At 39.6% G+C, this 24,292-nt stretch overlaps 2 protein-coding genes across 4 annotated transcripts; one reads left to right on the top strand and one right to left on the bottom strand.

Annotated features, from left to right (window-relative positions):
- The first annotated feature begins 70 nt into the window (after nucleotides 1-70).
- mpp3b (MAGUK p55 scaffold protein 3b) lies at nucleotides 71-21,083 on the top strand. 2 transcript variants are annotated; one of them, XM_088284235.1, is made up of 19 exons: nucleotides 71-249; nucleotides 3,555-3,717; nucleotides 3,787-3,905; nucleotides 4,324-4,401; nucleotides 4,481-4,561; nucleotides 4,626-4,763; nucleotides 4,964-5,045; nucleotides 5,406-5,491; nucleotides 5,566-5,640; nucleotides 5,710-5,906; nucleotides 6,488-6,552; nucleotides 7,315-7,332; nucleotides 7,486-7,515; nucleotides 7,842-8,000; nucleotides 8,086-8,166; nucleotides 8,390-8,483; nucleotides 8,637-8,745; nucleotides 19,625-19,747; nucleotides 20,522-21,083. In XM_088284235.1, exons 2-19 carry the CDS (start codon nucleotides 3,693-3,695, stop codon nucleotides 20,702-20,704), a joined length of 1,743 nt encoding a protein of 580 aa, XP_088140361.1. In that variant the 5' UTR covers nucleotides 71-249; nucleotides 3,555-3,692; the 3' UTR covers nucleotides 20,705-21,083. The 2 variants fall into 2 exon arrangements, with proteins under 2 accessions (XP_088140361.1, XP_088140362.1); XM_088284236.1 differs by lacking the exon at nucleotides 7,486-7,515.
- Nucleotides 21,084-21,085: 2 nt separating this feature from the next.
- psmc5 (proteasome 26S subunit, ATPase 5) lies at nucleotides 21,086-24,189 on the bottom strand. 2 transcript variants are annotated; one of them, XM_088284237.1, is made up of 12 exons: nucleotides 24,074-24,189; nucleotides 23,353-23,424; nucleotides 23,210-23,279; nucleotides 23,045-23,142; nucleotides 22,913-22,969; nucleotides 22,494-22,724; nucleotides 22,292-22,418; nucleotides 22,036-22,226; nucleotides 21,704-21,802; nucleotides 21,513-21,623; nucleotides 21,354-21,440; nucleotides 21,086-21,257 (listed from the first exon to the last, which is right to left on the bottom strand). In XM_088284237.1, the coding sequence occupies exons 1-12, from the start codon at nucleotides 24,095-24,097 to the stop codon at nucleotides 21,204-21,206; spliced, it is 1,221 nt and encodes a 406-aa protein (XP_088140363.1). In that variant the 5' UTR covers nucleotides 24,098-24,189; the 3' UTR covers nucleotides 21,086-21,203. The 2 variants fall into 2 exon arrangements, with proteins under 2 accessions (XP_088140363.1, XP_088140364.1); XM_088284238.1 differs by lacking the exon at nucleotides 24,074-24,189 and adding an exon at nucleotides 23,705-24,054.
- Nucleotides 24,190-24,292: the final 103 nt, after the last annotated feature.

Below are 24,292 nucleotides of genomic sequence, written 5' to 3' on the forward strand. Positions count from 1 at the left end.
CTTTCAAAACGAACGCTCACTCGCTATGCCACAGAAACAGAATTTACGTGATACACTTGAACGCGTCGCAGCGAAGAGAATGGCGACGGGCCGAGATGGGAGGAGAAAGGAGGTACAAATAAAATAAAAGCTGGTCCGTGACCGCCTGTTGGGCGCTGAGGGAGTGAAGATAAAAGACACAAAAGAGACGACGATAAGGAGCACAGAGAGGAGGGGGGAAAAAACGAGAAAAGACGAGCCTCAAACAAGGTGAGCAACCTTCGATAACGCGCATGTTCGCGTCTCATCATCACACCTGAGTACTTGCGCAAATATTCATTGCACACTTTAAACCATGCCCATTTATATAGACCGCTATATATACATTTTTAGAAACCTCAGGGAACATTATAAGGTCTTTGCTCAATTTTCATTCAGGGAATCACAAATTGTAAATTTGTTTTTTGTTGATATACAAGCAAAAAGATGATCTAATCGCGACAGACCGTTAGCTTCAATAGCCTTTAGTTAAAACTTACTTTTTACTACACTATTTAGTTATTATTATTTATATTATTATTATTTATGCGCGCTGAGTGTTTTCCTCCTTGGACATTATTTAATACTCTCAATTGATTCACTAAGAGCTTTTTGCAGCTCCCCATGCGTTCAGCCACATCATAACAAGCTCAGAGGGAGTTGGACAGTGAAAAAGCTTCTAACGCTTGGGCAGCCGCCAACAACGTTGGCTGTGAAATCCCGCAATGCCTTGCCAAAGAGAACCCAGGGCACCAGCACCGCCCGCTCGTCTGCCCTGGCGGCCTTGCACAAGCTGCCTGCAGCCTGCAGCCTGCTGTGTGTCATGGAGGTGTTTGGAAGTCGTGTTGCTTCTTGTAAGCCTCTTAAGAGCCTTCTGGCCTTCCTCATCTTGCTCGCCACTGCATGCTTTCTCATTTTATTTCCCACACTTGTAATTGCGCATCATCCCAGTGGCTCCATAAGACAAACGCTGGCTGCTCAATGCTGCCTTTGCAAACATCCTTTTCTTTTTTTGCACTTACTTTCTAAATTATGTTTGCATCTAAGTAGAGTAAAAAGTTACTTTGAGTTGAAATTACTTTTTTTTTTTTAAATCGAGGATTAGATTATTTAATAACTTGCATGGAGGATCTTTAACTATATAGTGTCGTAGCAGATGTATTACGACAAATAATATCTTTGCTCAGCTGTCTGTGTCGGCGACGAATAGTGACAGGCAGAAAAATGAAAAACATTTTCACTAAATGGCAGAAGATACACAATGTATCCTCTTTTTGCATTTTTTTCTATTTGGTGGGCTGCCATGAGATTTTTGTTTTTTAATGTAAACTAAATAGCAATAGCGATATTATATTAATGTGGACGGGAAAGTGAAATAGGGCATACCTGTACACAAACACCCCCCCCCCACACACACACACAGACACAGTGATAGGCAGATGGCCAAATATCGGAATTGATGACCTTGCCCCATCCCATCTCTCTCCAAAGACCCGTACTACAGCCATATTAGTCTGGCCACATGTCTGTGTGTGTGTATGTGTGTACGTTTTAAGCAATAACAGGGACGCTCTTGTCTGTCAATCAAGCAGAAACATATTAAAGTCAACTTAATGCGACGGTAACCTGAGTTCAAGCCTTTATCCTACCGTCAAATGATTTAGGTGCGGCCCCAAAATGTGTGTTCTCGTTTACGTCCCCACGTTACGGTGTGATCGTAACACTACACGCACACACCCCAACACTCACACACACACACCATGATGGGCAGATGGCCCTTTTCTCCGTATTGGCGACCATCTCCCTCCTGAGAGTCATCCCGCAGCAAAATAAGCTTGGCAAACAGGTGGCGTGCGCGCAGGGTGAATTTAGCCAATGTGTGTCACGTCATGCACGACGCTGACGTGGACGTTGTTGTGTAGCCCGATGATTGACAGATTCTCACTTTTACTACATTACTAGATTCACAGAATTTAATAATAAATGACGGCATAATTGCCAAAGTATAAGTGCAGCAAGAAAAAGCACAACAAATTCAACACCAAGAGTCCGATTATTTTATTTTCGAGTTTTTAGCCTGCACGCCGATGTTCGTTTTTTATTATGAAATTAATTTAAAATTGACATTGGCAATTATGCTATTAGGCTAATGAAATGCAGTGTCGTGCTATTAAAGATAAAATCGGACCTGTTTTTAGGTGGTCACCAAATGAATCAACTTTTTGAGGGCTTTCCTACACCCCAAAAAAAAAAATAAAATGAATAGAATTCTCAAGGACCCGAGCAGTAAAAGCAACAAGAATTCGGGCAGGGCATCTTGTTTTACGCTTGGCTTTGTTTGGAACTAAAGCATTCCTTTTGAAAGGATCGAGCTGCTTGCGTCTCAAGGCTATAATACAAAATAGTCTGAATCATATAAAGGCTGTCATGGCAACCATGCCAATAAAATACAACCTAAATGAAAATGTCGCACACACATCGACACTATAACGCCTCATGAGCGATCGCCACACGGTTGAAAATGAGTCTTCCCTCTTTTTTTTTTGCTTTGTTTCTGATTAAATTGAGCAGGTCATTGTGCGTTGAGAGCAGCGGACTTGCGGCAGGTTTCTCAAGTCGTCTCTCAGCTCTCCAGCAGTGGCATCGATGCCATGTCGAATAAAGGGGGCGAGATAATGCCACCATATGGCCGCCAGGAAGGGAGATCATGGTGGAAAGAAAAGGGGGATGTCGTCGGCTTAGACTCTCGTAATTACAACGAGTGAGGAGATAAAAGGAGGAAGAAGTGGCGTGAAAGTGAGGAACTGCCGCTAGAAATCACCGGACGATTACGAGCTATTTAGTTAGCACGTCGAATTCAACTGACTTTTTTTTTTTTTTTTTTTTAAATATCCTTCGTACGCGATGGAAGTCAATTTATTTAGTTGGTGAGCCGACAGATGGATGAAGTGCCAGCGGAATCAGGGACGATCACATGAGCCGCTTGGTAGAGGTTAGCGAAGCGATACCGCAGGCCAAGGCACTTTGATCACCGGGCTGGACCTTCCATTGTTAGTTCAAGCCGCAATCGCACACAGCAGCCGACATTAGCGACCTTTTAATATGGACGCTCCAGATCGTCACTCACAATTAAAAGAAGGGCTTCTTGTGCTGCTGTCCTGAGGCCACCGTGCGAGGGAAAAGCTACAATGATTCTCTCAACACTTTATTCGATAATATGTTTTTAATATTAGAGGAGCCTTTTGTAGAGGCTGAACCTAACATGCAACGGCGTGGTGCGTCTGTAAGATTCCGACATTGTGGAAGTGCCCTGAACGCACCACAAATTGCTCCCAGTTGGTGAAAAATCAAGTTTAATCGCAACTTCTTCTGTTCTTATTTGAAGTGTGTACTCCAGCCATCCACAACACGACACTGCCCCCATGAGGCTAAAACATGCGAGAACAGCCGCTATTTTTTTTTTTTTTAATTTGCTAACATTATACGCATTTATTATTTTACCATATGTTACTATTTTTTCCTTTAATCTTTCCCAGTTGTGTATGACATTTTTCACCTTGACTGAGCTCGAGGAGCAGCGGGCACCATTGGAGCGACCTCGCCGCCGTGGTTGACCCTCCTTCCCTGTCGTCCCCCTCCGCACCCTCCGGCCTCCTTGAGCGACTCAGCCAAGCATGCCTGTGGTGTCTGCAAACACAGGTAGAGCGAGCACACGAATTTGACATCAATGAAACAAACGATTGTTTTGTACTGCATGTCCGCCATCAGATCTACACGAGACCCTGGCCCTGCTCACCTCTCAGCTGCACCCTGATGCCAACCACAAGGAGGACCTGGTCTTCCTCAAAGATGTCTTCAGTGAGAAGAGCCTCGGCTACCTCATGAAGGTACCTGGTCGTTTCCTGGAATCATATTCGACATGCTCCAGAGTTATACAGTACGTTTGGGAGGGTTCGTTCTAGTTAGTTTTGACTTTTTTTTTTTAATTCAATTTAATTTCAGTCATAATTTTTTTTTTAGAGCAAATTTGTTAGTTTTCATTCATTCATTTGTTTTGGTATTTTTTTTATTTGTTTTAAATATATGGAGTATTTCTATATAGTATATTATATTGTGTAATATTTCAGTATTAAATTACAATTAATGTCTGTTGGACCTTCGTTCTTTTATATGGACATACAGAAATACAGGAAAAAAAAGACCAGAAACAAAGAGTCCAGTTGCTTTGATTTAATTCTGCAAAGACATTTAAAATAATATTTTCATATTTTGGGAATCGCTGTGCTAATTGACTAAAACTCTCAGATCCATGAGAAACTGAAGCAGTACGAGAAGCAGAGTCCCACTCCGGTCCTGCACAGCGCCTCCTGCCTGGCGGAGGACGTAAGTGCAGTGCACCCTCTCCCTAAACGTCACGTTGGCCCTCGTCTTGACTTGAACGGATTTTGAATTTGTTCCCCAGCTGACGGAGGAGCTCCACAACGGCCTGCTCGACGACGATGAGAAAGAGCTGCTGCATCTGCTCAACGCTCCTCACCTCAAGGTACTCGAGAAATATTTGTTCTCGTTTTTTCCCGGTCTGAGCGCCGCTTGCTCGGGCCTCCCAGGCTGTGCTGTCGGCCCACGACACGGTGGCCCAGAAGAACTTTGACCCGGTGCTGCCTCCCCTCCCCGAGGACGTGGATGACGAGCTGGAGGAGGAGTCGGTGAAGATCGTCCGACTGGTTAAGAACAAGGAGCCGCTGGTGAGATGAAAATTTGGTCTTGTCAGTCTGATTTAGGGCTCAATGTTTTAGAAAACCACATTTATCATGTGATTTTATATATATATTTATTTATTTATATATATTTATTTATTTATTTATTTATTTATTTTTAATATGAATGAGTTTGTCTACTTGACTTGGACTTTCAGCCTTTAAAGCCTTCACTACATTGCATCCAGGGCGCGACTATCCGTCGAGACGAGGCCACCGGCGCCGTCATCGTGGCGCGGATCATGAGAGGAGGCGCGGCCGACCGCAGCGGTGAGAGCCGCAACGCGCAAGGTTGCACAAAAAGTCCCGTGATGTTTTTCCGTTTTTGGGGCTCTTTGAACCTGAACTTTGCACCAACAGGACTTCCTTGTCAGCGCTGACACACAAGAGAGGAGATTACGTTGTGTAATGCTTTGCAAACTGTCAACAGAGATTAAATCCTTCAGATTAGTGCCGCGAGATTGCATATTTGGAGATTCCAAACAGGGCTCGCCCTTGCATGTTTCCATGGAGATGTTATCAACTTCATGCCAGCGGGGAAATTGCGCCTTTTGTTGCTTTCTTCCTTTTTATCCCCGCCCCCTCTCTCTCTCCCCGCGAGAGTTCACGTCATGGCATTTGGGTTGCCAGGTCTGGTGCACGTGGGGGATGAGCTGCGGGAGGTCAACGGCAACCTGATAACTCACAAAAGGCCGGATGAAATAAGTCACATGCTGGTAAATGTCACGTTGCCGCCGCTTCACATTCCGAGACCAAAGTGGCGTTTGAAACTGTGACCTTTTTACACCAGTCCCAGTCGCAAGGTTCCATCACATTAAAAATCATCCCAGCCGTCATCGAAGAAGACAAGATGAAGGAAAGCCGGGTAAGGAGGTCGTTTGCAAGTGAATCCAAGTTATTGGAATGATATCTTGATTTTAACTCCACTGTGCAGGTCTACCTGCGGGCTTTGTTTGACTACGTCCCCTTTGAGGACAGAGCCACGCCCTGTCAGGAGGCGGGGCTTCCTTTTAAAAGGGGGGACATCCTGCAGGTGGTGAGCCGAGAAGACGCCACTTGGTGGCAGGCCAAGAAAGTGGGCGACTGCAACTTGCGCGCCGCTCTCATCCCCTCGGCGCACTTCCAGGAGAGGTAGCCGTCCTCGTGCGCGTTGTCATGACCACATTTTCCAAATAAATATAAAACCCAACAAATGTGAGTTTAAGTTAGCGTCCAGCCAATAGAACGCTACGCTTTCATTTGCTGGCTCCTACGTCACTCACCAGGCCAGGCATTGCCTTTTCAAGCCACACACACTTAGTCATGAAGATCATGTATAAATCATCCTCAAATACAATTTTGTTGTTGAATGCAAATTTTAAATCAGAGATGACTTTATGTGGACCTGAACCTATTTTTGACAAAAATCACATGATGTTTTTGAGATCTTTCATTTTTTTTTTTGTATTTAAGTTTGACCTTTAAAAAGCTTGCGCAATACAGAGTTTATCATGTGTTGTCATAAATTAGTTTCAGAAAAAAAATTCCACCAAAGCCTTCATTCATAAATATTTCATTAGTATTATGAAAATCTTGCGTTGGAGGGAAAAAAAACACTTCTGAATTGTCGGAAAAGAATCATTTCGAAAACAAATTGGTTGACCAGCGTGTTCGATTGCCGGAGTCCGAATTCTTTTCATGAATGACGTTTTAACGTTTGTTTTTTTTGGCAGGCGCCTGCGCTACCGCCTGAAGACGGGCTCCTTCCCGGCCACCGCGTCCCCGCATGTGGCCGCATGTAAGTCGCAATCGCTGCTCTCCTGTCTGCCGTCACCTGCACGAAGCGATTTAGATTAGATGGACGCAGCTCAAATGTAATCTAACGACACGAGATGCAAAAAGGCAGATTATGGAAACGGAACAGCGGATTCTGCTTTAATCTCCGCAATCCATCGTGTCATCGCCTAATCCAATTTGAGGGCGACGGTAAATGAAAAGGGATGCGCTTGCAAAAAGGGGGCCGCTTTTTAATTGAGTCCGAAAGACGCAGTTTCAAATAAACTAAAAAAAAGTCGCCAAGAAAAATACAAAGATTCAGACGTAACAATTCTTCTTCTTATTAGTTGTGCGTCACGCCTTGATTTATTGCTTGGCGTTAATTGAAAATGTCAACAGAAATGGTCGATGTAAAATAAAGAATAAAATTGACGTGATGCAAGAAAATGTCACAATTCCGAAATTTGACGGTTAAAACTAACAAATATTGCAATGTGAATTCCCATTTAAACGGAGATGAAAGCCATTGAAGCAATTTACCGAATATATAAAGTAATATTCTTCATGATCAGTTTTATTATTGTTATTATAAACTAACGGGTCTAAAAAAAAAAAACATATTTGTGAAAATTAATATTTTATGCGGGATGGAAAACAAAATGACCACACACACATTTTTCCCTCAAAATGATGAGCTTTATTTATTTATTTTTGGGGGGGGGTTTGTCATGTTGTGTTGCTCTCTGCAGTGATTCTGTCTCCTTCCTTGCATTGCTCCCCTCAGACGAGCGGAATGACCGAGGTATGACACACGCACACGCACACGCACACGCACACGCACACCCACCAGTAGCGTACCCTCAATTTCACACTCCCTCCTCACTCCGAGACTGTGAGAGGCTTCACCCTACCTTCCTCTCCTCCTCCTCCTCCTCTTCCTCACTCCTTCCCGCAGACGACAGCGACCTTGAAGGAAAAGACGTAGGTGAGGACGGGTCACCGAATTACTGAATGAATGAATGAATGAATGAATGACTGTCTGAGCCGCAATCCGCTACGTCTGTGTGCTAATCATTAGCGCAAACTTTTCTCATTAGTGAAACAGATGGATGAATTTCTGGACGCTTGAATGTGAGCTAGATTGCAGTCGATGATAGCGGCTAAACTCAGGTTAAGGGTTTGACTCCGCCCCCTCCCTCGACTCATAGCCACCTGTTTTCTGAGTTTGGTCATGTGACAATCGCAAGCTGAGCCGTGATTGGTTGTTCCCTGAGTTCCGAGATGAGTCCAGTAACCATCGTTTGACCACAGCTGGCCTGCGCAGGAGTTTCCGTCTGAGGAAGGAGCGGCAGAGTTCACCGGTTGAGCCTCGCACCCCCGACGGTAATCAGGCTGATCTCCTGATCTACGAGGAAGTGGCGCTTTATCTGCCGCGGGCCGGCGAGAGGCCTCGCCTCATCGTGCTGCTCGGTGAGTGCCGTCCGTCCGTTCGTCCCGGTCGTACGCTCACGAGACGCCAAAACGACGGTGGTGGCCGTATGCGTGTTGTGTTCAGGGTCCCTGGGAAGTCGCATCGCCGAGCTCAAACAGAAGGTGATCGCCGACAATCCCAGACTATACGGATTGGCTGTGCCTCGTGAGTGCACCGGAGGGAAAAAAAAAAGCATGTTACAGTCACCTAAGTTGTTTAGTCATATTTGTGTGTATTTGTTTTTTTGTTTTTTTTATTGTTCGCTTTGTGTATGTTGGTTCGTGTTTGTTCACGTAACTCTGCTTGCTTGTGTGTCCGTGTGTGTTGTTTCCTTGTTTGCTTTTTTTTGTTTTGTTTTTATTTGTGTTGGCGCATGCACGATCAAAAGACACAACGCGACCCAGGAAGATTCACGAGCGCGAGGGAGTGGAATATCACTTCATCACCAAAGCTGCTTTTGAAGTCGACATCAACAATGGCAAGTGAGTACTCGATCGATAAGAATTTAAATTGGATTCGCTTCAGTTGATCAGTCATTCTAGGAAGTACAACTCACGATAACGCCACCTGAAAAGGCGTCCGTCGAAGCTTGTCATGCATGCCTCCCTCCGTCTTCTTCTTCGTTGTGTTTGCAGATTTATTGAATACGGGGAGTATAAAGAGAATTTATACGGCACCAGTTTGGAGTCCATTCACAGAATTCTGCTTCAGAATAAAATCTGTCTTGTGGACGTGCAACCAGAGGTTGGTGTGGGGATCATTACATACATACATACATAGTAAGGCGTTTTTGCTAAAAAAAAAAAAACAAACGACCATGTATAGTAAGGCGTTCTTTGTGAAAAAAAAAAAACGACCATGTATATAGTAAGGCGTTTTTTGGTGAAAAAAAACGACCATGTATAGTAAGGCGTTTTTTGTGAAAAAAAAAAAACGACCATGTATAGTAAGGCGTTCTTTGTGAAAAAAAAAAAACGACCATGTATATAGTAAGGCGTTTTTTGGTGAAAAAAAACGACCATGTATAGTAAGGCGTTTTTTGTGAAAAAAAAAAAACGACCATGTATAGTAAGGCGTTCTTTGTGAAAAAAAAAAACGACCATGTATAGTAAGGCGTTTTTTGGTGAAAAAAAACGACCATGTATAGTAAGGCGTTCTTTGTGGAAAAAAAAAAAACGACCATGTATAGTAAGGCGTTCTTTGTGGAAAAAAAAAACGACCATGTATAGTAAGGCGTTTTTTGGTGAAAAAAAACGACCATGTATAGTAAGGCGTTTTTTGTGAAAAAAAAAAAACGACCATGTATAGTAAGGCGTTCTTTGTGAAAAAAAAAAACGACCATGTATAGTAAGGCGTTTTTTGGTGAAAAAAAACGACCATGTATAGTAAGGCGTTCTTTGTGGAAAAAAAAAAACGACCATGGATAGTAAGGCGTTCTCTGTGGAAAAAAAAAAAAAAAACGACCATGTATAGTAAGGTGTTTTTTGGTGAAAAAAAACGACCATGTATAGTAAGGCGTTCTTTGTGAAAAAAAAAAACGACCATGTATAGTAAGGCGTTCTTTGTGGAAAAAAAAAAAACGACCATGTATAGTAAGGCGTTTTTTGGTGAAAAAAAACGACCATGTATAGTAAGGCGTTTTTTGTGAAAAAAAAAAAAACGACCATGTATAGTAAGGCGTTCTTTATGGGAAAAAAAAAAACGACCATGTATAGTAAGGCGTTCTTTGTGAAAAAAAAAAAACGACCATGTATAGTAAGGCGTTTTTTGGTGAAAAAAAACGACCATGTATAGTAAGGCGTTTTTTGTGAAAAAAAAAAAACGACCATGTATAGTAAGGCGTTCTTTATGGAAAAAAAAAAAACGACCATGTATAGTAAGGCGTTCTTTGTGAAAAAAAAAAAACGACCATGTATATAGTAAGGCGTTTTTTGGTGAAAAAAAACGACGATGTATAGTAAGACGTTTTTTGTGAAAAAAAAAAAACGACCATGTATAGTAAGGCGTTCTTTGTGGAAAAAAAAAAACAACCATGTATAGTAAGGCGTTCTTTATGGAAAAAAAAAAAACGACCATGTATAGTAAGGCGTTCTTTGTGAAAAAAAAAAAAAACGACCATGTATATAGTAAGGCGTTTTTTGGTGAAAAAAAACGACCATGTATAGTAAGACGTTTTTTGTGAAAAAAAAAAAACGACCATGTATAGTAAGGCGTTCTTTGTGGAAAAAAAAAAACGACCATGTATAGTAAGGCGTTCTCTGTGGAAAAAAAAAAAAAACGACCATGTATAGTAAGGCGTTTTTTGTGAAAAAAAAAAAACGACCATGTATAGTAAGGCGTTCTTTATGGAAAAAAAAAAAACGACCATGTATAGTAAGGCGTTTTTTGGTGAAAAAAAACGACCATGTATAGTAAGGCGTTTTTTGTGAAAAAAACAAAACGACCATGTATAGTAAGGCGTTCTTTATGGAAAAAAAAAAAACGACCATGTATAGTAAGGCGTTCTTTGTGAAAAAAAAAAACCGACCATGTATATAGTAAGGCGTTTTTTGGTGAAAAAAAACGACCATGTATAGTAAGACGTTTTTTGTGAAAAAAAAAAAACGACCATGTATAGTAAGGCGTTCTTTGTGGAAAAAAAAAAACAACCATGTATAGTCAGACGTTCTTTGTGGAAAAAAAAAAACGACCATGTATAGTAAGGCGTTTTTTGTGAAAAAAAAAAAACGACCATGTATAGTAAGGCGTTCTTTGTGAAAAAAAAAAACGACCATGTATAGTAAGGCGTTTTTTGGTGAAAAAAAACGACCATGTATAGTAAGGCGTTCTTTGTGGAAAAAAAAAAACGACCATGTATAGTAAGGCGTTCTCTGTGGAAAAAAAAAAAAAAACGACCATGTATAGTAAGGCGTTTTTTGTGAAAAAAAAAAAACGACCATGTATAGTAAGGCGTTTTTTGTGAAAAAAAAAAAACGACCATGTATAGTAAGGCGTTTTTTGTGAAAAAAAAAAAACGACCATGTATAGTAAGGCGTTCTTTGTGAAAAAAAAAAACGACCATGTATAGTAAGGCGTTCTTTATGGAAAAAAAAAAAACGACCATGTATAGTAAGGCGTTTTTTGGTGAAAAAAAACGACCATGTATAGTAAGGCGTTTTTTGTGAAAAAAAAAAAACGACCATGTATAGTAAGGCGTTCTTTATGGAAAAAAAAAAAACGACCATGTATAGTAAGGCGTTCTTTGTGAAAAAAAAAAACCGACCATGTATATAGTAAGGCGTTTTTTGGTGAAAAAAAACGACCATGTATAGTAAGACGTTTTTTGTGAAAAAAAAAAAACGACCATGTATAGTAAGGCGTTCTTTGTGGAAAAAAAAAAACAACCATGTATAGTCAGACGTTCTTTGTGGAAAAAAAAAAACGACCATGTATAGTAAGGCGTTTTTTGTGAAAAAAAAAAAACGACCATGTATAGTAAGGCGTTCTTTGTGAAAAAAAAAAACGACCATGTATAGTAAGGCGTTTTTTGGTGAAAAAAAACGACCATGTATAGTAAGGCGTTCTTTGTGGAAAAAAAAAAACGACCATGTATAGTAAGGCGTTCTCTGTGGAAAAAAAAAAAAAAACGACCATGTATAGTAAGGCGTTTTTTGTGAAAAAAAAAAAACGACCATGTATAGTAAGGCGTTTTTTGTGAAAAAAAAAAAACGACCATGTATAGTAAGGCGTTTTTTGTGAAAAAAAAAAAACGACCATGTATAGTAAGGCGTTCTTTGTGAAAAAAAAAAACGACCATGTATAGTAAGGCGTTTTTTGGTGAAAAAAAACGACCATGTATAGTAAGGCGTTCTTTGTGGAAAAAAAAAAACGACCATGTATAGTAAGGCGTTCTCTGTGGAAAAAAAAAAAAAACGACCATGTATAGTAAGGCGTTTTTTGGTGAAAAAAAACGACCATGTATAGTAAGGCGTTTTTTGTGAAAAAAAAAAAACGACCATGTATAGTAAGGCGTTCTCTGTGGAAATAAAACCCGACCATGTATAGTAAGGCGTTCTCTGTGGAAAAAAAAAAAAAAACGACCATGTATAGTAAGGCGTTCTTTGTGAAAAAAAAAAACGACCATGTATAGTAAGGCGTTCTTTGTGGAAAAAAAAAAAACGACCATGTATAGTAAGGCGTTCTTTGTGGAAAAAAAAAAACGACCATGTATAGTAAGGCGTTTTTTGGTGAAAAAAACGACCATGTATAGTAAGGCGTTCTTTGTGAAAAAAAAAAAACGACCATGTATATAGTAAGGCGTTTTTTGGTGAAAAAAAAACGACCATGTATAGTAAGGCGTTTTTTGTGAAAAAAAAAAAACGACCATGTATAGTAAGGCGTTCTTTGTGGAAAAAAAAAAACAACCATGTATAGTAAGGCGTTCTTTGTGGAAAAAAAAAAAAACGAACATGTATAGTAAGGCGTTCTTTGTGAAAAAAAAAAAACGACCATGTATAGTAAGGCGTTTTTTGGTGAAAAAAACGACCATGTATAGTAAGGCGTTCTTTGTGAAAAAAAAAAAAAACGACCATGTATATAGTAAGGCGTTTTTTGGTGAAAAAAAACGACCATGTATAGTAAGGCGTTTTTTGTGAAAAAAAAAAAACGACCATGTATAGTAAGGCGTTCTTTGTGGAAAAAAAAAAAACGACCATGTATAGTAAGGCGTTCTTTGTGGAAAAAAAAAAACGACCATGTATAGTAAGGCGTTCTTTGTGGAAAAAAAAAAACGACCATGTATAGTAAGGCGTTTTTTGGTGAAAAAAACGACCATGTATAGTAAGGCGTTTTTTGGTGAAAAAAACGACCATGTATAGTAAGGCGTTCTCTGTGGAAAAAAAACAAAAAACGACCATGTATAGTAAGGCGTTCTTTGTGGAAAAAAAAAAAAAACGACCATGTATAGTAAGGCGTTCTTTGTGGAAAAAAAAAAAAAAACGACCATGTATAGTAAGGCGTTCTTTGTGGAAAAAAAAAAAAAAACGACCATGTATAGTAAGGCGTTCTTTGTGGAAAAAAAAAACGACCATGTATAGTAAGGCGTTTTTTGGTGAAAAAAACGACCATGTATAGTAAGGCGTTCTTTGTGGAAAAAAACGACCATGTATAGTAAGGCGTTTTTTGGTGAAAAAAAAACGACCATGTATAGTAAGGCGTTTTTTGGTGAAAAAAAAACGACCATGTATAGTAAGGCGTTCTTTGTGAAAAAACAAACGACCATGTATAGTAAGGCGTTTTTTGGTGAAAAAAACAACCATGTATAGTAAGGCGTTTTTTGGTGAAAAAAACGACCATGTATAGTAAGGCGTTTTTTGGTGAAAAAAACGACCATGTATAGTAAGGCGTTTTTTGGTGAAAAAAAACGACCATGTATAGTAAGGCGTTTTTTGTTGAAAAAAACGACCATGTATAGTAAGGCGTTTTTTGGTGAAAAAAACGACCATGTATAGTAAGGCGTTTTTTGTGAAAAAAAAAAAACGACCATGTATAGTAAGGCGTTTTTTGTTGAAAAAAACGACCATGTATAGTAAGGCGTTTTTTGTTGAAAAAAACGACCATGTATAGTAAGGCGTTTTTTGGTGAAAAAAACGACCATGTATAGTAAGGCGTTCTTTGTGAAAAAAAAAAAACGACCATGTATAGTAAGGCGTTTTTTGGTGAAAAAAACGACCATGTATAGTAAGGCGTTCTTTGTGAAAAAAAAAAAAAACGACCATGTATATAGTAAGGCGTTTTTTGGTGAAAAAAAACGACCATGTATAGTAAGGCGTTTTTTGTGAAAAAAAAAAAACGACCATGTATAGTAAGGCGTTCTTTGTGGAAAAAAAAAAAACGACCATGTATAGTAAGGCGTTCTTTGTGGAAAAAAAAAAACGACCATGTATAGTAAGGCGTTTTTTGGTGAAAAAAACGACCATGTATAGTAAGGCGTTCTTTGTGGAAAAAAACGACCATGTATAGTAAGGCGTTTTTTGGTGAAAAAAAAACGACCATGTATAGTAAGGCGTTCTTTGTGAAAAAACAAACGACCATGTATAGTAAGGCGTTTTTTGGTGAAAAAAACAACCATGTATAGTAAGGCGTTTTTTGGTGAAAAAAACGACCATGTATAGTAAGGCGTTTTTTGGTGAAAAAAACGACCATGTATAGTAAGGCGTTTTTTGGTGAAAAAAAACGACCATGTATAGTAAGGCGTTTTTTGTTGAAAAAAACGACCATGTATAGTAAGGCGTTTTTTGGTGAAAAAAACGACCATGTATAGTAAGGCGTTTTTTGTTGAAAAAAAAACGACCATGTATAGTAAGGCGTTCTTTGTGGAAAAAAAAAAACAACCATGTATAGTAAGGCGTTCTTTGTGGAAAAAAAAAAAAACGAACATGTATAGTAAGGCGTTCTTTGTGAAAAAAAAAAAACGACCATGTATAGTAAGGCGTTTTTTGGTGAAAAAAACGACCATGTATAGTAAGGCGTTCTTTGTGAAAAAAAAAAAAAACGACCATGTATATAGTAAGGCGTTTTTTGGTGAAAAAAAACGACCATGTATAGTAAGGCGTTTTTTGTGAAAAAAAAAAAACGACCATGTATAGTAAGGCGTTCTTTATGGAAAAAAAAAAACGACCATGTATAGTAAGGCGTTTTTTGGTGAAAAAAAACGACCATGTATAGTAAGGCGTTTTTTGTTGAAAAAAACGACCATGTATAGTAAGGCGTTTTTTGGTGAAAAAAACGACCATGTATAGTAAGGCGTTCTTTGTGGAAAAAAAAAAACGACCATGTATAGTAAGGCGTTCTTTGTGGAAAAAAAAAAACGACCATGTATAGTAAGGCGTTTTTTGGTGAAAAAAACGACCATGTATAGTAAGGCGTTTTTTGGTGAAAAAAACGACCATGTATAGTAAGGCGTTCTCTGTGGAAAAAAAACAAAAAACGACCATGTATAGTAAGGCGTTCTTTGTGGAAAAAAAAAACGACCATGTATAGTAAGGGGTTTTTTGGTGAAAAAAACGACCATGTATAGTAAGGCGTTTTTTGGTGAAAAAAACGACCATGTATAGTAAGGCGTTTTTTGGTGAAAAAAACGACCATGTATAGTAAGGCGTTTTTTTGGTGAAAAAAACGACCATGTATAGTAAGGCGTTTTTTGTTGAAAAAAACGACCATGTATAGTAAGGCGTTTTTTGTTGAAAAAAACGACCATGTATAGTAAGGCGTTTTTTGGTGAAAAAAACGACCATGTATAGTAAGGCGTTCTTTGTGGAAAAAAACGACCATGTATAGTAAGGCGTTTTTTGGTGAAAAAAAAACGACCATGTATAGTAAGGCGTTCTTTGTGAAAAAACAAACGACCATGTATAGTAAGGCGTTTTTTGGTGAAAAAAACAACCATGTATAGTAAGGCGTTTTTTGGTGAAAAAAACGACCATGTATAGTAAGGCGTTTTTTGGTGAAAAAAACGACCATGTATAGTAAGGCGTTTTTTGGTGAAAAAAAACGACCATGTATAGTAAGGCGTTTTTTGTTGAAAAAAACGACCATGTATAGTAAGGCGTTTTTTGGTGAAAAAAACGACCATGTATAGTAAGGCGTTTTTTGTTGAAAAAAAAACGACCATGTATAGTAAGGCGTTTTTTGTTGAAAAAAAAAACGACCATGTATAGTAAGGCGTTTTTTGTTGAAAAAAAACGACCATGTATAGTAAGGCGTTTTTTGGTGAAAAAAAACGACCATGTATAGTAAGGCGTTTTTTGTTGAAAAAAAAACGACCATGTATAGTAAGGCGTTTTTGGGTGAAAAAAACGACCATGTATAGTAAGGCGTTTTTTGGTGAAAAAAATGACCATGTATAGTAAGGCGTTTTTTGGTGAAAAAAACGACCATGTATAGTAAGGCGTTTTTTTGGTGGGAAAAAAACGACCATGTATAGTAAGGCAGTTTTTGTTGAAAAAAACGACCATGTATAGTAAGGCGTTTTTTGGTGAAAAAAACAACCATGTATAGTAAGGCAGTTTTTGTTGAAAAAAACGACCATGTATAGTAAGGCGTTTTTTGGTGAAAAAAACGACCATGTATAGTAAGGCGTTTTTTTGGTGGGAAAAAAACGACCATGTATAGTAAGGCGTTTTTTGGTGAAAAAAAACGACCATGTATAGTAAGGCGTTTTTTTGGTGGAAAAAAAACGACCATGTATAGTAAGGCGTTTTTTGGTGAAAAAAAACGACCATGTATAGTAAGGCGTTTTTTTGGTGGAAAAAAAACGACCATGTATAGTAAGGCGTTTTTTGGTGAAAAAAAACGACCATGTATAGTAAGGCGTTTTTTGGTGAAAAAAAGGACCATGTATAGTAAGGCGTTTTTTGGTGAAAAAAAAAAACGACCATGTATAGTAAGGCGTTTTTTGGTGAAAAAAAGACCATGTATAGTAAGGCGTTTTTTGGTGAAAAAAACGACCATGTATAGTAAGGCGTTTTTTGTTGAAAAAAAAAACATGTATAGTAAGGCGTTTTTTGGTGAAAAAAACGACCATGTATAGTAAGGCGTTTTTTTGGTGGGAAAAAACGACCATGTATAGTAAGGCGTTTTTTTGGTGGAAAAAAAACGACCATGTATAGTAAGGCGTTTTTTGTTGAAAAAAAAACGACCATGTATAGTAAGGCGTTTTTTGTTGATAAAAAACGACCATGTATAGTAAGGCGTTTTTTTGGTGGAAAAAAAACGACCATGTATAGTAAGGCGTTTTTTGGTGAAAAAAAGGACCATGTATAGTAAGGCGTTTTTTGGTGAAAAAAACGACCATGTATAGTAAGGCGTTTTTTGGTGAAAAAAAAAACCGACCATGTATAGTAAGGCGTTTTTTGGTGAAAAAAAACGACCATGTATAGTAAGGCGTTTTTTTGGTGGAAAAAAAACGACCATGTATAGTAAGGCGTTTTTTGTTGAAAAAAAAACGACCATGTATAGTAAGGCGTTTTTTTGGTGGGAAAAAACGACCATGTATAGTAAGGCGTTTTTTTGGTGGAAAAAAAACGACCATGTATAGTAAGGCGTTTTTTGTTGAAAAAAAAACGACCATGTATAGTAAGGCGTTTTTTGTTGATAAAAAACGACCATGTATAGTAAGGCGTTTTTTTGGTGGAAAAAAAACGACCATGTATAGTAAGGCGTTTTTTGGTGAAAAAAAGGACCATGTATAGTAAGGCGTTTTTTGGTGAAAAAAACGACCATGTATAGTAAGGCGTTTTTTGGTGAAAAAAAAAACCGACCATGTATAGTAAGGCGTTTTTTGGTGAAAAAAAACGACCATGTATAGTAAGGCGTTTTTTGGTGAAAAAAATGACCATGTATAGTAAGGCGTTTTTTTGGTGGGAAAAAACGACCATGTATAGTAAGGCGTTTTTTGGTGAAAAAAACGACCATGTATAGTAAGGCGTTTTTTTGGTGGGAAAAAACGACCATGTATAGTAAGGCGTTTTTTTGGTGGAAAAAAAACGACCATGTATAGTAAGGCGTTTTTTGTTGAAAAAAAAAACATGTATAGTAAGGCGTTTTTTGGTGAAAAAAACGACCATGTATAGTAAGGCGTTTTTTTGGTGGGAAAAAACGACCATGTATAGTAAGGCGTTTTTTTGGTGGAAAAAAAACGACCATGTATAGTAAGGCGTTTTTTGTTGAAAAAAAAACGACCATGTATAGTAAGGCGTTTTTTGTTGATAAAAAACGACCATGTATAGTAAGGCGTTTTTTTGGTGGAAAAAAAACGACCATGTATAGTAAGGCGTTTTTTGGTGAAAAAAAGGACCATGTATAGTAAGGCGTTTTTTGGTGAAAAAAACGACCATGTATAGTAAGGCGTTTTTTGGTGAAAAAAAAAACCGACCATGTATAGTAAGGCGTTTTTTGGTGAAAAAAAACGACCATGTATAGTAAGGCGTTTTTTGGTGAAAAAAAAACGACCATGTATAGTAAGGCGTTTTTTTGGTGGGAAAAAACGACCATGTATAGTAAGGCGTTTTTTTGGTGGAAAAAAAACGACCATGTATAGTAAGGCGTTTTTTGTTGAAAAAAAAACGACCATGTATAGTAAGGCGTTTTTTGTTGATAAAAAACGACCATGTATAGTAAGGCGTTTTTTTGGTGGAAAAAAAACGACCATGTATAGTAAGGCGTTTTTTGGTGAAAAAAAGGACCATGTATAGTAAGGCGTTTTTTGGTGAAAAAAACGACCATGTATAGTAAGGCGTTTTTTTGGTGGGAAAAAACGACCATGTATAGTAAGGCGTTTTTTGGTGAAAAAAACGACCATGTATAGTAAGGCGTTTTTTTGGTGGGAAAAAACGACCATGTATAGTAAGGCGTTTTTTTGGTGGAAAAAAAACGACCATGTATAGTAAGGCGTTTTTTGTTGAAAAAAAAAACATGTATAGTAAGGCGTTTTTTGGTGAAAAAAACGACCATGTATAGTAAGGCGTTTTTTTGGTGGGAAAAAACGACCATGTATAGTAAGGCGTTTTTTTGGTGGAAAAAAAACGACCATGTATAGTAAGGCGTTTTTTGTTGAAAAAAAAACGACCATGTATAGTAAGGCGTTTTTTGTTGATAAAAAACGACCATGTATAGTAAGGCGTTTTTTTGGTGGAAAAAAAACGACCATGTATAGTAAGGCGTTTTTTGGTGAAAAAAAGGACCATGTATAGTAAGGCGTTTTTTGGTGAAAAAAACGACCATGTATAGTAAGGCGTTTTTTGGTGAAAAAAAAAACCGACCATGTATAGTAAGGCGTTTTTTGGTGAAAAAAAACGACCATGTATAGTAAGGCGTTTTTTGGTGAAAAAAATGACCATGTATAGTAAGGCGTTTTTCTGGTGGGAAAAAACGACCATGTATAGTAAGGCGTTTTTTGGTGAAAAAAACGACCATGTATAGTAAGGCGTTTTTTTGGTGGGAAAAAACGACCATGTATAGTAAGGCGTTTTTTTGGTGGAAAAAAACGACCATGTATAGTAAGGCGTTTTTTGGTGAAAAAAAAAACCGACCATGTATAGTAAGGCGTTTTTTTGGTGGAAAAAAAACGACCATGTATAGTAAGGCGTTTTTTGGTGAAAAAAAACGACCATGTATAGTAAGGCGTTTTTTTGGTGGAAAAAAAACGACCATGTATAGTAAGGCGTTTTTGGGTGAAAAAAACGACCATGTATAGTAAGGCGTTTTTTGGTGAAAAAAAAACGACCATGTATAGTAAGGCGTTTTTTGGTGAAAAAAAAACGACCATGTATAGTAAGGCGTTTTTGGGTGAAAAAAACGACCATGTATAGTAAGGCGTTTTTTGGTGAAAAAAATGACCATGTATAGTAAGGCGTTTTTTGTTGAAAAAAAAACGACCATGTATAGTAAGGCGTTTTTTGTTGAAAAAAAAACGACCATGTATAGTAAGGCGTTTTTTTGGTGGAAAAAATAGTAAGGCATTTTTGCTAAAAAAAAATGTCCATGCAACCATACATACATTCCCAAATCTGTTAAATCGAGGTTTAACTGGAATAATTATATTAAACGTGATGTATGTATTTTTCCTTATGTTCCCTTTCCAAAGGCATTGAAGGTTCTTCGCACGTCGGCGTTCAAACCCTACGTCATCTTCGTGAGACCTTCCGTCTTTGACAGCGAGAGGAAGTCTCTCAGCTCCTGTTCCTCACTCGTTAGCGTCGCCATCACGGTGAGTGGAGTTCATGTCTCCATAGCAACCGCCGATGGAAAAGAGGCCTGCATGGAAATTATGTACTTCAGTATTCCTCCGCATTGGAAGCTTGATATTAGAAATGCACTTAAGTGCATTTGGCAACGCTGTCAATTAGTTGGGCGGGCAGTCCAGGTAGTTAGCGTGCCTCATGATGCGAACGCCTATTAACCATTATTATCATGCGGATCTTGAAAAAAAAAATAATAATTAACAGATGCCCATTTTTGCGGGGAATGTGTATATATATACACACACATATTATATATAATAATAATATTCCCTTTATTAGTCCCACAATGGGGAAATTCGAGATTCGAACCCAGGCCTCCTGGGGAGACTGGGTCCTGAACGCGGCGCCTTAGACCACTCGGCCATCCTGGCATATATAACCCTATATATACGTAATAGTCAAATATAATTATATTAATTAAAAAAATGAGAGGAAAAAAAAGCTAAAGGTATTTGTATATAAATACAAACACCTGTTATGTAAAAAAATCACTAAGATAAATCATAATTGAGGGAATTATGAACTTCAAATAAATGTGTGAGCAGAAAACCATGTTTCTTGCTAGAAAGAAAAAATGCCAGGGAAGGCCTTATTAGAACAGTTGAACTTTAAAGTTTATTTGGGGTCAAAGGCACTTGAAATAGTGACAGTTATGTGCCGCCTACCAGGTAACATGCGGTTCAAAGTCAGTTCTCTTCACTTCCCCTCATTTTTTTTCCTGGGTTGCTTTTTGTGCTCAGGAGCACGACATCCAGGACATGAGGCAGTCAGCGGAGCGGATGGAGCTGTGCTACGGCCACTGGCTGGATTACGTGCTGGTGAAGGAGGAGCCGCTCAGTGCCATGGCAGAGTTGCACGCCGTGTTGGAGCGGGTGCGACTGGAGCCGCAGTGGGTGCCCGTGTCCTGGCTGAGGACCTCCTAGACTTCGAGAGCCCAACCCACTGCCAACACCACCGTGTCCACAACATTTTTGTCTACTTGCCAAACCGTCCGGTCCACCGTCAAGTGTGTTTTGTTCAGTGTGCATAGACCGAGATTGGAGTGCAGGTGGTACACTGAGACAGGACTGACTTTCAACGGGTGGGAAAAATCCAGCAAATTTTCAGAGGAATTTTGGAAATGTTCCCGTTTGAAAGTTTCCAAAATCTTCAACTTGCTGCAAGTGCCAAATGCGTGACGCTCCATTTTTCAATTGGCGAGAGATTGTTAAACATGCACAGCACTCATTCACAGCGGCAGCTACTTGTTTAATGTTCAATGTTTTTTAAGTGTTTGCTGTTGATAAAACTTTTCACACAAAACCTTTTTGTGGACAATCTATTTATTTAGGACAAATGCAACAATTAGAAAGTAAACCATGAACAAAACCAGGAAAATATACATGTGAAGCTGCATCGCGTGCAAGAAAACAAAACGCAGAGTTACTTCCACAGCTTCTTGATGGACATGTTCTTCTCGCTGTCTTTCTGCATCACCTGCGGATCGAAACGCGAGGAACATTTTGCACGCGTTTGCCAAATAACCGAATTTGAAACATAAAAAGCGAAATATCAAAAAGGGAGTTAACCAACCTTTGCCACAGCCATCTCAAAGTCCTCCTGAGTGACGTGTACTCGCCTCTCTCGCAGGGCGTACATGCCCGCCTCGGTGCACACCCCCTTCACGCAATGTTTGTTTTAACAACGCAACAAAAACGTGAAAAATCTCAACAGCGTGTGGCGAGTGCTCACCTTAACCTCGGCGCCCGACGCTCCGGGCATGAGCTCTGCGATCTTCCTCAGGTTGATGCCGCGCGTCAGGTTCATCTTACGGGAGTGAATCTTGAGGATGTCGAGGCGGGCCTGGCCGACAAAAAAAAAAAAGAAGTTGATGTCATGGCGGGACGTGGCAGGTGTCGATTTGAATCTGGGAGAGCGGCTACCTCTTCGTTCGGAGGGGGGAACTCAATCTTCCTGTCGATCCTTCCTGGCCTGAGGAGAGCCGAGTCCAGGATGTCGATACGGTTGGTGGCCATGATGACCTGTCGTCGGCAAACAAATCATTAAAAGTTTTGAGACGCTTAAACACTTTCTATAATCAACACTTATTGTGATGCGAGCAAGAGTCATTATTTTTTTTTGTTTCCTCAAAGTGATGTTCTATAGTTGACCATTTTTCACTTTCTGTGTCATTTCAGCCATTTGCCAAAATCTAAAATTTTATTTCTCATTGTACACTCAGCATCCCATCTTGACAGTGAGACTGAAAAGTCACCTTGATGTTCTTGGTGGCCTCGAAGCCGTCCAACTGATTGAGCAGCTCCAACATGGTCCTCTGCACCTCGCTGTCCCCGCCCGAGCCCCCTTCCAGGCGTGACGAGCCGATGGAGTCGATTTCGTCCATAAAGATGATAGAGGGCGCGTGTTCTCGAGCCATGACGAACAATTCGCGCACCATCCGAGCACCTTGGAGACAAAAATCAAGTTCGAAATGGAACGTATCCTGGCGATATTTGTGATTTTGCGCTCACCCTCCCCGATGAACTTCTGCACCAGCTCGGACCCCGACACCCTGATGAAGGTACAGTCGGTGTGGTGGGCTACAGCTCTGGCCAGGAGGGTCTTCCCCGTCCCGGGAGGTCCGTAGAGCAGCACACCCTGAAACCACCGCAAACGCAGCGTTAGCCAACGTCCCTCCGTTTTGAACGTCCTCTCGCCACGTCGGCCGCTCACCTTGGGCTGCGCGATGCCCAGAGCTTCAAAAAGTTCTGGGTGCTTAACGGGAAGCTCGATGACCTCCTTGATCTCCTTGATCTGCTTGTCCAGCCCGCCGATCATCTCGTAGGTAGAGTCGGGAACCTTCTCCACCATCATGAGGGACACCAGCGGGTCCACCTTGTTGGGGAGGATCTTGTGCAGCGTGTAACTGTCGTTGCGAAGAGCCACGCGGCAGTTGGGGGTCACCTGGGACACAAGCGCCAAATGAAAAGTTGGCTTCTGCTTCTCTATGAATATTTTAAATCCCGCTAATATGCAAATCTGTGCGGTTCCTTCGGTTTTAAGTCCCTATTCTTTTCCACTTCCAATTTTAAAAATGTGATAAGGGTTTGTCGTGATGTACTGTAAATTGAAAATAAACCGACAACACTCACATCATTGATGTCAATGTTTTTATCCACGTCAACCACAAATTTACCCTCTGGATGCACCTGAAAAAAAAATATTGGGACGTAAATGTGTGTCACTCGTGAGTGCTAAGTGGGTTCAAAATGTGGCACACATACCTTGACCAATACTTTCTTTTTGTCCATGACCCGGACCACTTCTCCTACATAGGAGCCTTGCTCCTGAAGCAATTGCAACTCCTCACGGAGGAGACGCACTGACAGACAAATATTTAGGATTAGTATTCATAAAATCATGATCATTAGCATTAACCTTGGGCGTACCTTTTGCATTGAGCTCATTTCTCTGTGCTTGCAGTCGTCTGAGATTCTGGCTCTTCTCGTTCACGGTCAACTGTTGAAAATAAAAAGGAGGTTAAAAGGGGAAATTTGCGTACTAATAAAGTGCAAATATGACATGCTCTTACCTGTAGCTCTTCTATTTTCGATAGGTAGTACTGGCGGAGACCTAATCCACCTTTACTCTCGCCCATTTCCATCTGGAAAAAAAATCAATAAATTAAGTAATAATAAATGGATAACTTTGCTAAACTATTAATATAATCATTCGCAGTGATAGAAAATGATATCGCAAATTACAATACAGTACACCCAATATGTACATCTATTGCACATTCCAACTAGCAGAAATCAAGCTATTAAAATACAGAAGTGCAGTAATAATAAGTGACATTTGAACGAGTGCAAAGATGAAAATGTAGCGACAAGTAGTGCAAGTGAAGGCAAAGTGAGTCAGCGACCAGCAAAGCGCTCACGAACCATCTTTGTGTTCTAGCCAGCGGACCGACTAACAGCGCAAAATAACAAACAGCCAGGTAAATATTGAATGTTGTTGTAGTCGGTCTAGATGTTGGGGGTAAAAAAAAAAAAAAAAGAAAAAAAGACATGGCATTCACGCGTCAAGTGGCCACAGCGCGAGCTAGCTCGTCGACTAGCCTAGCCGCGATGATACAGCAAACCAGCAGCAATATTGTTTGGAACCAAGCGGGCTTTTTTTCAATGAACGACACTGCCAATGCCAATTTTGATTCATTTGAAAGGACTTAAATATAGAAATACAAGCACGCTAGCGAGGCTTAAGACAATTTCAAGACGAAAGTGTTCAAAAGTGCCGGAAATTCAACCTACATTGTCAGAGCCGTCGCCCTCCATCTTGGAAAGCTTACATCCGTTTAAGAGTGACGTATTTCCGGTATATTTCGTTGTGTTGAATGAATGCGGTTATGCACACAGCGCCTTCTACCGTCGAATAAGTGCTACCGTAAATCATCCATTATGAGGGCACGTAAAATAAACACGACCACTTTTTAATAGACGCTCCACCCATTTTCTGTACTCAATGCTGAT

Source organism: Idiotropiscis lumnitzeri, chromosome 20 (assembly GCF_059441095.1).
Source record: "Idiotropiscis lumnitzeri isolate Australia: NSW breed Sydney's pygmy pipehorse chromosome 20, RoL_Ilum_1.0, whole genome shotgun sequence".
Classification (NCBI taxonomy): domain Eukaryota; kingdom Metazoa; phylum Chordata; class Actinopteri; order Syngnathiformes; family Syngnathidae; genus Idiotropiscis; species Idiotropiscis lumnitzeri.